The 12,614-nt window shown below is 34.5% G+C and overlaps 1 protein-coding gene and 1 pseudogene across 2 annotated transcripts; both read left to right on the top strand.

The window, feature by feature from the left end:
• The first annotated feature begins 3,711 nt into the window (after positions 1-3,711).
• On the top strand, positions 3,712-8,405 carry LOC132151366 (vesicle transport protein SFT2B-like). Of its 2 annotated transcripts, XM_059559473.1 has the most exons (8): positions 3,723-4,093; positions 4,294-4,383; positions 4,467-4,552; positions 5,565-5,646; positions 5,754-5,789; positions 5,913-5,971; positions 6,935-6,964; positions 7,843-8,405. In XM_059559473.1, exons 1-8 carry the CDS (start codon positions 4,031-4,033, stop codon positions 7,880-7,882), a joined length of 486 nt encoding a protein of 161 aa, XP_059415456.1. In that variant the 5' UTR covers positions 3,723-4,030; the 3' UTR covers positions 7,883-8,405. The 2 variants fall into 2 exon arrangements, with proteins under 2 accessions (XP_059415457.1, XP_059415456.1); XM_059559474.1 differs by lacking the exon at positions 4,294-4,383 and having other exon boundaries at positions 3,712-4,093.
• Positions 8,406-10,432: 2,027 nt separating this feature from the next.
• LOC132151432 (serine/threonine-protein kinase pim-1-like) lies at positions 10,433-11,997 on the top strand (annotated as a pseudogene).
• The last annotated feature ends 617 nt before the right edge of the window (positions 11,998-12,614 follow it).

The raw sequence follows: 12,614 nt of genomic DNA, 5'->3' as shown, positions 1-12,614 counted from the left end.
TATAGTAATGAAGACTATTTTTCTCAAAAATGGATTCCTAATTGTAAATTGTCACATTCTGTGAAGAAAAGTGGCTATGAATCAAAATGTGCATTTCAATTTTCACTTTGATTTACGGTTTAGTGATAGCAGAGATCAGTGCAGGACACTTTTGTGTAATCCATACTCTAAGAGTTTAGACATTTTACATTAGTGTTTCTATTTGTGATGTGTCTGCATCAAAAATGGAAATAAAGGTGGAACATTTTAAAATAATTTTAAACATGAGATCAAATCAATAAGAAGTATTTAAGATTATGCACGTGTGTTCCATGTTAACTCATTTTATAAAATGCTCTTTGTATCATTCTCACACACTGAATAACATGGAACATCAAATTTAACAAAAACTTGTTCTACAGTTCAAACACTGCCTCCATCAAAGGGATACTCCATCCAAACATTCTATCATTTTAAATTATCAAATTCTATTGTCAGGTTTGGTTGCAAACCTATAAGCATTTTTAAAATTGTAAATAAAGATTTTTGGAGTACATTGCACAAGAAAATAATATATCAGATCTACTTAAAAATTTTGCGTTAAAATTTATGTTATTTGCAATTTCTTTGTAATTGATTGTGAAATTTACTTGCAATTTTTGAGTGAAACTTTTTGTACACCAATTAAGTGTGCAGAACAAAATATGGGAACAAGGCAACATTGGAGTCCATTGGTTTAAATTTGAATAAACATTTCTTCAAAATATATTTATGTTCTTTAATGCTTTTTATTTAAACATTTCAGTTAAACGTTTGACTAATGCTTTTATGCTGTTTTTAAACTGTATGTGCCTCTTCCTTATTTTATGCATGCATAATTTTCCAGGCTCAGCTGAATGCGATGCATCTGAGCCATCTGAATGCTGCAACCACGAGCCCTAGCCCGGCTTTCCTGAGCCACTGGCTTCAGAGCGGTCAGGCGAGGCCATGCTCTCGCTCCAGCCATGTTGCCAATGGTGAGGAGGGAGCACACACCAAGAGCAGCTTGTGTGAAAGACGCCCGTATGCAATCCCAGCCATCCCTGAGGTGCACGAGCCTCTGGAGAGAAAAGCTTGGTTTAGGAGCCGCAATGTCATGTCTCTGGTTGGTGTTATATGATCTTGCTTTTTAATTGGTAAATGCGAATGATTAACGATAGGTTATGCAATCACAAGGGCATTTAGAATATAAGATCATTTTATTGTTATGATACAATGCTTTGGCAAGGCTAGAGAAATCTGAGGCTATATCAGTGGAAGTACAAGATATGTTATATATCCTGAAGCTAAAAACTAAATGAATAAAGCTAAAGACAAGCAGCAAACAACCTGTTGATCACCATAAAACTAATTTTCAACATGTTTTTTTTTTTTTCAATCAAGTTTGTTTGAATATTTTGTTTAGATCAGGGGTGTCCAAACTCGTTCCTGGAGTGCCGGTGTCCTGCAGAGTTTAGCTCCAACTTGCTCCAACACACCTGTTTACATCTTGCAATTCTGTTTATTTATTTTTTTCTACCATGGAATAAAAACTTTATAAAAAGACTTTTTAAAAGTCCAAATTGTGAGAAATAAACTCAAAATTCTGACTTTATTTCTCAGAACAGCAAGTTTGTATCTAGCAATTCTACATTTATATCTTGCCATTCTTAGTGTCTTCTGAATTGTGAGAGATAAAAAGTTGCAATTCCACTAAGTTTTTTTTTCCCCTTTTTATTTAGTTTTGTATTTATGTTTTTTCCCCCGTGGTGGAACCATGCTTCCATGCCATTAATTTATCTACACAATATTTATATACACAAAATAAAATATTAGAAGACAATCAGTGGAGTTCTATTTTTCTTTTTTTGGGAGAACTATCACTTTATTTAAATGGGTAGTTCACAGGAAATTGAGAAATTGTATTGCATTTTTGTAATGTTGATCAACTATAATGTGTAATGAAACTAATTGAGTTGGTTGATATACTGTGGTGTTTGTTTTGTAGAGTGATGCGGACAGTTTGTGTCTGATCTGCCATGACAACCTACACAAAGGAGGAGGAGTTATCAGAGAGCTTCACTGTTCCCACAGTTTCCACAGTGAGGTAAAGGTTCAAATTAGTTGACAGGATATTGTAAATGATCAAATTCATCTTCAAAAATCAAATATTGCCAAATATAAGTGATCCAGAAACCAAGACCATTTTAGATGAGCTATTATCTATTCTGCATTTTATTTTTTGCTGCTGAGTCTTTGTTTTCTCCTAAGACGGGTGTCAAACTCAATTCCTGGAGGGCCGGAGCCCTACAGAGTTGTGTTCCAACCCTGCTCCAACACACATACCATGTAGTTTTCAGATAAGCCTGAAGGACTTGATTAGTTGGATCAGGTGTGTTTAATTAGGGTTGAATCTAAACTTTGCAGGGCTCCGGCCCTCCAGGGACTGAGTCTGACACCCCGTCCTAAGACTTCTTCCTCACTCTCCATAACTATCTTAGGGAGTTTTATACTTGCCATTGTCTCCTGTGTTTTGTTCACTGGGGTATTGAGATACAGTCCTTTGTCAAGCTGGTTTAGAATGTGTTGTTGAACAGCTGAATGTAACTGAATATCATGCTCCTCCTGGTTTAGTGCATAGAGGAATGGCTATGGACTAAGCAGACCTGCCCCACATGTCAAAAGCATGTTGCCATGCCAGAGCCCCTGTACTGGACATCTACCAGAGTAATAGTGCCCTGAGCTCTTCCAGCACCCATTCAAACTACCTTGGACATCAGATGGGTAACCAAAACATCAGATATTATGGTGGATAACTAACAAAGCAGCTGTTTCCTACAAAAAAAATAATAAATAAGGTGGTCATATGACCAGTCACAAAGAGGAAATTTTGTTATTCAGGAGAAACAGATTGGTAGAGAATTTTTGTACATAGGCTAAATGACTTTAACATCACTTAATGTAAAAAAAAAAAAAAAAATTAATCATATTTGCATATTAAGAAATTTTTATTTTTAATTGTGTATCTTTTTTGCAGAAATTTAAGCAAACTGAACAAGCTGTATGAATTTTAAAATGTACCTCACTATATTTGTAAGTTATTTAAAGTAGGCTTATTGGCAATGTTCTGTTTTCAAAACATGTAACTAATGTAATCCTATCAACAAAAGGCAAAGGAGGTACTACTTGAGGAACTTTATTTGAGTTCATGCAGTATTACACTGGTCATCCTAAAAAAGAATTATGATGAATCTTTCTGAACAAGTCAAAATCACATTCCTGTGATGTTTACTAAACTTTTATTGAAAACAGCCAATAAAACCTGTTTTAATGTTGTCATCATATTTGTCCTGGAGTTTTTTTGACTCACAACAGTAAGTTTTTTTTACCTTACGTTATAAACGTCACTGCACGTCTGTGATGAGATTTAAACAACTATAATGTGCAGTTATTGTGCTAACATTTCAATTTAACATCTGATGAGTCTCAGAGCCTTACATAAAGCATAACCGTGAGAAAATAGTTGTTAAGTTATTGTGGAGTAATCTTGCACAGTTCCTTTGATATTAAAATCTAGCTAAGCTTTCACTTGAGTATGATTTTTTTAACGTTAGATGCTTAAAGTTTAAATGAGCAATATACAGGCAATGCATCCATACTTTTACTTACAGTATACATTCTTAATACTTTTTACGCCTCTCTCTAATGCACTTTTCTTCATGTATTGTCTACTTTATCCCATCAGTGTGAATGTAAAACATAATGCGAACATATTAAAGATTAAACAATGAAATCAAACAAACAAGCTCCGTTGTGTCAATTCAGAACGTCGAGCGTAATGACGTCGCGTAATCGTTGCCGTGGCTACACCATACACACGGAAGTTAGTTACCTTATGCACCTGTTTACACTTCCAAACGGGAAAGGGGACAAATCAATACGTATTTACTCAAACGAAGTAGCTTCGAGACAGTTTTTTTCCGACTTGAGACTTCTTTTTTGGATTTTTTTTTAAACATCAACCTTAACCTTTATGGACAAATTAAAGAAAGTTTTGAGTGGCCAAGATGGCAATGACGACCTTAACGTACTACAGGTAACGTTAGTTGGGTTTAACAGTCTACTACTGCATTACACTTGAGTTAGAACTCGTTTTGAATTCGAATCTAGACTTTTGCGACTTGTTTTGCTCGCGTGTATGTGCTTACCCGACTGTCATTAGCAAAAGCTTAATATGAAATTGATTTAAATCTCTGTTTTTGGTGAACATCCTTGAATATACCATGGCTGTTTTAGGCAGCGAATGAAGCATCGACACTGGGATGGGGCACGCGGGTCAAGGGATTCATCGCGTGTTTTGTGTCGGGCGTCTTGTGTTCAGTTTTGGTAAGACGAGTGTACGAATAGTTTTATATTGTTTTATTTTAATTGTACATACAATAATCAAACGTCATATTTTTGTGATTCAGGGGACCTGCTTGCTTTGGGTTCCGAGAACCGGACTGATACTTTTTGCAGTCTTTTACAGTTTAGGTAATATTGCTTCTCTTTTAAGGTGAGTCATGCAGCTTTTAACTGTCCACCTTTGATTTCATCTCGCCCAAGGTGTGTCACTGGCTAAATTGTTTACAATAGTAGACCATGTTTGCATTGGCATGTGAAGTCAGTGACAAATGTGGATGTTTAAGTTTAAAAAACACTTTAGTGACTTTAAAATGGCGATTGATATTAGCACAGCAGAAAAAGTGTGTATAAAAATGTTTCACTCAAAAATTGCTAGTAAAGTTCACAAATAATCACAAAGAAACAGCAAATAACACAATTAAACATTAAGTAAAAAACTGAAATAGTAATTTCAACTTAAAAACTTTTTTTACAGTAAAATAGAAAGTAATCAGATATTTTCCTTATCGCATACATTTGATTGATTATAAAACTATTAATTGTATTTATTATATATATATATATATATATATATATATATATATATATATATATATATATATATAATAAAACTATTAATTGTATTGTAATTGTAATACATACATCCATACATACATATATCAAAAAGATTTCTTGAGATTATACCATTTGTTGTTTGACAACCTAAACTAAACTTGCCGTAAATGCAATGCCGTAAAATACTGTAGAAGTATCTCGTATTTTTTTGTTTTATCTCTGAAAGACCACACGTTTTCATAGCTAAAAAACAACAACAACAACAACACATTAAAACTTCAGAATGTTATCTAATATCATGAGTACTGAGTAAAAACAAAATGACAAGAAGAAATAATAATTAAAGAATATGACAATTTTGCAGCCTCTTCATGTAATTTGCCCCCAAATACAGTATATATGAAAATAAATTCCTTTGAGATTTCAAACATGTTCAAGATGAATGTTTCCAACTCATTGTCTATATGAATTGCAAATGTTAAAGCATTTGTGAATAAATTAATAGAAAAATGAAATGTGACAGACTGTTCCTTGTATGCAGTGATGTGTAGCATCTGTGGGAATTTTTAAGTTAATCCTGAGGTCTTTTGGGTGTGGGTTGTTTTCAGCACAATGTTCTTAATGGGCCCATTAAAGCAACTCAAGAGGATGTGTGACAAGACGAGAGCTCTGGCAACTGGCATTATGATTGTGAGAGCACACACACTCACACAGATAGAGAGTGATTCAGTAGTTCATATAATTCACTAATTGGCATTTTTCCTTTGTCTGTAAACGGAACATTTGTGTTTTCGAAGACATGCCTGGTGCTAACCTTTTGTGCTGCTTTTTGGGTAAGTGGGTTTCTTAATAACCATGATGTCATTATGTAACACAATGTTTAAACTTGCATGTTTATTATGATAATTGATTGTTTGTTTTCCTTATCTTTTCAATTTCTTTGGTTTTGTATTTAGTGGAAGAACAAAGGCCTTGCTCTGCTGTTCTGTATCCTCCAGTTTTTGGCTTTTACATGGTAAGATAAGATATCCGTAGTTACTTTTCTTTTATATTTGACTATATAAATGTTGTAATTGTATATGGAGTAAACTTACAAACACGCACATAGACATAAATGTATATAAAAGAGTGAGTGAAAGTGAGAACACCAATGACATAAGGCAATAAAAAAAACCTTGAAACTTTGAACCACGAGTGCTGTAAGTGATATGTTTTCTTTTTAATGGACTGGCACTATTACCAGATATCACTGTAGTAGGTGTCCTGAAATATCACACCTGTCTTTGTGATGGTTTTCGGCTTTGCAAACCTTTCAAAAGGCTTTTTTTTTTCAGAAGTTATTTTGTGCTTTTGGTGGGACAACATATTTGAAGCAGGAAACTGAGAGTTGAAGCGGATCTTTGAATTTAAGCGCCAGAATGCTATTTTGCTACTATTGATTTTGACAACACTGAGACGATTACTTCGCTTTCTCACTCCATCTCTGATTACAGTGGTCTCAGTGGGTGGAGTTTGGAGCTATGATAGCCATAGTAAAGAAAGTAATGCACTTGTTTGCTGTTATTATTACATTTTAAATTGCAGTGACATCTTATTTATTGGCTATGTTTTATGTATGTGTATGTCTGTGTTTATGTATTAAATTACCCTTTTTTATTTTTATTTGTTTTTTACATTTGGGTAATTATTATTATTATTATTTGTCTCCTTGAGGAAAACAGCTTATAAATCATGCTTAATTGTTTTTTGAAAATGTAAAAGTTTTCTGTGTGGATTAGGTTTGTGAGTGAGTTATAGGGATAGGAGATATACAGTTTGTATAGTCCCCATAAAATTTGAAAACCCAACGTGTGTGTGTGTGTGTGTGTGTGTGTGTGTGTGTGTGTGTGTGTGTGTGTGAGAGAGAGAGAGAGAGAGAAACAGAAATGTAGCCTATAAATGTAATTTATGCCTCTGGAATATCCCTTTTATTTCACAGGTATAGCTTGTCCTACATTCCTTTTGCAAGGTGAGTGTCTTTGTATTTTCAAAAACATAGATAAAAAAAAAACTGTTGACCCAAATCAACAATCATTTATGAAAAGTCAGATAAGTCGGCTCAGAGATATAGTAACAGAAAAAAATGTTGTCATTGCAGATGGCAAAGACTGCCAGCAGACCAATTTATATATATATATATATATGTATATATATATATGTGTATATGTATATATATGTATATGTATATACATGTATGTGTGTGACCCTTGACCACAAAACCAGTCCTAAGTGTAACATCATCTGAAAGGTGGAAAATCTGGAATCTGAGGGTGCAAAAAAATCTAAATATTGACAAAATCACATTTGAAGTTTTCCAAATGAATTCTTAGCAATGCATATTACTAATCAAAAATTACGTTTTGATATATTTACATAAGGAAATTTACAAAATATCTTCATGAAACATGATCTTTACTTAATATCCTAAAGGTTTTTTGCATAAAAGAAAAATGTTTAATTTTGACCCATACAAAGTTTTTTTGGTTTGTTGTTTTGGCTATTGCTACAAATATACCCCTCTGGTTTTGTGCTCCAGAGTCACACACACACACACACATATATAAAATATATAATTAATTTTTTGTAGTAATTTTACTATATATAGCAGTGTATATATATATATATATATAAAAAAGGTAAAATTGTGAAAATGTACCTTTTTCCATTTTAAAGTATCAGTTTTGTAATTTAAGTGCCTATTGGTCTTTATTGTGTGTGATATTCACATAAATGCTTTATAGACTAAATTTGAAACTGTCATTCTGTCACAGCCAAAAAAAGACACTTTTAATCATCTATTTTTTGGCTTTGGCATTTGTTTACCTTTGGCTATTTGTTTTTATGTAGGAATGCAATTATTAAGTTGTTCTCCACGTGCTTCAAGTGAGGTGCCTCTACATTTGGCCTCAGCTCTCTCTGTGTGTGCTGCGTTTGCTCCAGCTTCAGTTTTGCCTTCAGTGCCACTCATGTACCCACTCTGCAGCCGGGCACAAACACCTCACCACACTACAGGCTCCCCTTACTCTCCCCAATGGACGGAGAGTGTCCATCTGTGTGAACAAGCACACACAGACAATTACTCTCTCTCTCTTACACAAACACACACCTGTGCTTTGTTCAAGTAGAAAACTATAAAGAGTTAAACAAATACCGAGTAACATCTTATTGGGTAAATGGTTGCGTTTCGGTCTTGTGAACGTAGTGACAAGTTTTGTGCAGCAAGATAGGGCAGCTTATTTAACTGTTGTGTAATTGCTTAATAATTCCTTCCTACGTGCCTTCATCTCTGCCTTCATCCAAGGATTACTTGAGGACTAGATTGGGTAGAAAAGTAACCAGTGTTGCAGTTATTTACTATTTAGATTTATTTATTTTTTTGCAAGAACAAGATAATGATTAAGGGCTTTCTAAATAATTGTTCCAATACTTCATTAATTCCAATAGTTCAGATGTTATCTATAATAGGTAAGTGAAATGATGTCAGAAATCTCTTATTGCTATCTTATTAGATAAAATAAATATTAAACACTCATTAGGGTGCAAATGTATATCTTTAGGGTTCCTTTGTCAAACAACACTATTTCTTTGAATTTAAGATCAAAATGATGTGGCTTTCTGATGAATGTTTCATATGCCTGTCCTCATATTTTCAAACCATGTCTGGCACATTTCCTTTTAACTGTATTAATTTCAAAAATTACAGTGGTGTTTTTTCTTTGTTATTGTATGTAAGCTATATATTTACAGAATAGATTCATTTTATTCATGTGTAAAAATATTTTTCGGCCTGAAAAATGCATTCCAGAATTGTTTTGTCATGACTGAAATTGAAATTTTCCCTATCATGATGATTAATTGTGTTGTTTCATGTTTGTCTCATTACATAAATTTGCATTATGTCTATGAAAACAAAATATATTATATGTGGCGTTGAAGAATTGTTACTGCTGCTGTATAGACATTTTAACAATCCTTGCTATTAAAAGTTAATCAGATTCATGTAGACTATGTGAATCAATTTCCCTTTTTTTAATCCTAGTTTTATTTACATTCTGTTGTCAGTGCATCCTGTTACCTGAATGAGTATTTCTGTAATTGAAAATAGGCTACTTACTGTCATTTAAGAAGTCCCATCCCACAATGCATCTGTGAGACTTTTATAAGTTGATTGATGTGCGCAAGTCATTCTGCTAGTGAAAGGTCAGGGAGGGTTGATTTGCAGATGTTTGATAAGCAGGAGGATTCTCCGCTAATGAGACTCTTTTTCTCGGATTTAAACAGTTTGAATCCTCTAATCTCCGTGCGCGTGTCTCGGTGATTATAGCGCCGGTGTCATGAAGCAGAATGAGGTTTAAAGCACCATAAATACAAACGACACATAGCCTTCATTGTTAATTTAAAGGGAAATATGCTCATTTAGCCCTTTAAATTTTTAAAACTAATGTCCGTAGATCCATTTGCATTCGTTTCATAAAAATTTTACCGAAATTATTAATTTATCAATAGCCTATTTCTTAAGGTTATTCCATTTGACTCAAGCAAAACATTCCTTTTCATAAAAAGGTAAAAATATGTGATACATTTTTTTTGAAAATAAAAATTTTCGTTTTATAGTTATTTACCCTCACTTGATTAAAACATTTCCTATTTATAAAACTTTTAATAAAACATTTAATATATATATATATATATATATATATATATACTTTTTCGAGAAAATTAAAACATGATAATAAAGGAGGCGTAGACTAAGTATTTTTTAAAGTGTGTTTTTAAATAACTATACATCACATCATTGATACGTTTACTTAAAATACAAAACAAAACTTCAGTTATGAGCTGTCCATGGTTCTGAAAAAAAAGAAAGTTTTTTTGTTTTATTGAGAAGTCACTTAGCCTATATATTTACAGTATGCATAAAACACATCCTGAGTGTGATTTAACAATTGTTTTCCATCAGGCTTTTCATTCCTTTATGTAAATGAAGGTAGCGTTCATTATAAAGGCGACCTTTATTTTTCTGTTATTTCCTTTGAATTTTATTCCCAGGTTTTTCTTGTTATTCAAACAGTAAAACATTTCCTAAATATAAATATGAAGATAGAAAATAAGCTTCAGTGTCGAACATTAAAGTAGGTTTTGAACTGAAAACAATGGGTTGTGAATTAACCACTTAATTGGAGAAACCACGTGACTGCAGGTTTGTCCTCCGGTCATGAGAACAGGTGGTCGCATATCTCAGGAGCTTCTTGTAGTTTTTTTTTTTTACAAAGTACAAATATTCTAAATAATAGACTAATAGTCAAGTCAGTTACTATTTATGAATTAAAACTACAGGTTTAATCATGATGAGAACCAGTAAATTTTTGTTTGTAATTAAACTACAATTCTTTATTTTTTTTTATAGGTGATATTTTGAATCGGCAAAAAGCTCGGTGAGGGATCATACGGCGCTGTCTTCGAAGGGATTTGCTTGAAGGATGGCCTCGGGGTTTTTAATTTTTTTTGTACTTACAATATTTAGTTAACAAATTGTTTTGTCTCACTGTATCCATTCAAAGTCCTCTTAATTCCTCTTCGTTGGCTTGATTGCACAGATAGCCTACTATTTAAACTGAACTGAGCTAGATGATGACATGATTGAATTAAATGATGAACTGCCTTTTTGCATTATTGACACACTATTTTCCTATTTAATGCTGTTCAGTTACTTTGTTACAATCTGTATTGATACAAGTGCTATGTAAATAAATGTGACTTGACTCGATTTAATGTGTATTCTGTCCACTATTTAGGGCGCTTGGTGTGTTTAAAATGTTAAAAATTTAATGACTATGATCTCTGCATGTGTTAATTGTTACAAGTTTTTCTTTTGTTGATCAGGTGGCACTGAAATTTGCCTCGAAGACGGATGCTATGGAATATATCAACATTGTGAGTAGGCCTTGTTCTCAGTGTTTTATCACTGTTTTCGATAAATTCCAGACTACAAATGATTTTTCAAATAGTTCTAACAATCCTTAAAATGATCTTTCCTCTAGCCTGGTCATCCTACACCCCTTCCGGTAGAGGTTGCCCTAACGATGCTTGCTAACAAGGGCCCTTTCGTCCTACAGATAGTACAGCTGCTGGAGTGGCAGGACCAGCTCGGCTTCTACATCATGGTCTTGGAACGCCCCTCACCCTGCGCGGATCTGTCCTGGAGCACCACGGAGGCGTCCTCAGTGAGGACTTAGCCCGGCTTGTCATGTGGCAGGTAGTGCAGGCTGCTCACATGTGCTGTCGCTGTGGAGTGCTCCACCGTGATATCAAACGGGAGAACCTGCTGATCAACAAGGACACCCTTGAAGTCAAACTTACTGACTTCGGGTGTGGGGACCTCCTAAAAACTTCTGCCTATGAGACATTTTGGGGTATGCATTATGTAGATTGGAACTTAAAGTCAAGTGACCAGATACACCATATTTGAATATGCATTGTTTTATATGCAACTTTTTGTAACTAGTCAAAAAAATCTCTCCTTCAGGCACAGAATTGTACTGCCCTCCTGAGTTTGAAAAGAGTGGCAAGTACCATGGGAAGCCCGCAACTGTAAGGTCTCTGGGAGTGCTCTTGTTCGAGTTGGTGTGCGGAGACCCTCCAGAGAGCAAAGACCTGGACATTATTGAGGAGGGCATCTGGTCTAAACCTGGCTTGTCAAAAGGTGTAGAATAATCTGCTAATAATCTGACACTTTCCCCGTCTCCCATCTTTTTCAACAGATTGCTGCCATTTGATTAAATCCTGCCTGCAGCAGAAGCCAAACCACCGGCTTGGTTTGGGGAAAATCATTCTCCATGACTGGTTTAAGGTACTATTTTCTAAAATGTCTGAATTTTTGTGCATTTTTTTATATGTGACATGGGAAGAAGTCAAATCTTTTTTAAGTCTAATGTACAGGTATGAAGACAATAAACCTGATTTGTGTTGTTTTTTTTGTATGTGTTTCAGGTCACCAAATAAGACATGGCAAGGAATGTACAGTAAATAGTACAAATTAAATGTACATTTTATTAGCACTATTTACCACATCAGTTCAAGAAGGCCAAGCCATCAGTTCCTGCAATGGCCAGGTTCCTAAAACGGCAAGTTCCAGTCCAATAGCTCACCGACTAGGCTATCCTGGTCCCAGTACTCCATTACTGTCGAACTTATTTACTTCAGGTACAGGGACCCCTTTAAAATACTGCCTATGAGACTTTCTGGGGTATGTATTATTTTTAAACCTGCAGTTTGCAACTTAAATTCTAGTGACCAGTTAAACCATATCTTTCTATACATTCTTCTTGTAACCAGTCCAAAAAATCTCTTTTCTTCAGGCATACAACTGTATGTTGTACAACTGTCCTCATAAGTCCCAAATAACATTGGAAAACCTACATTTTTGTGTGTTTCAGGTCAGCAAATATGGTGGAAAGAGGAGAACGTAATTAGTGCAAATGAATGTAAATTGAATTTGCACTATGAACCACCTTTCTTCCAGATCTCTTCAGTCAGCTTAGCATCTTGCGGGCTGACCTGAGTGGACTCTCCGTCCCTTCATGCCTCAGCATATTGCGAGGCTGGCCAGCCTTGGTAGC

Source organism: Carassius carassius, chromosome 10 (assembly GCF_963082965.1).
Source record: "Carassius carassius chromosome 10, fCarCar2.1, whole genome shotgun sequence".
Classification (NCBI taxonomy): domain Eukaryota; kingdom Metazoa; phylum Chordata; class Actinopteri; order Cypriniformes; family Cyprinidae; genus Carassius; species Carassius carassius.
This window is presented reverse-complemented; position numbering and strand designations above follow the sequence as displayed.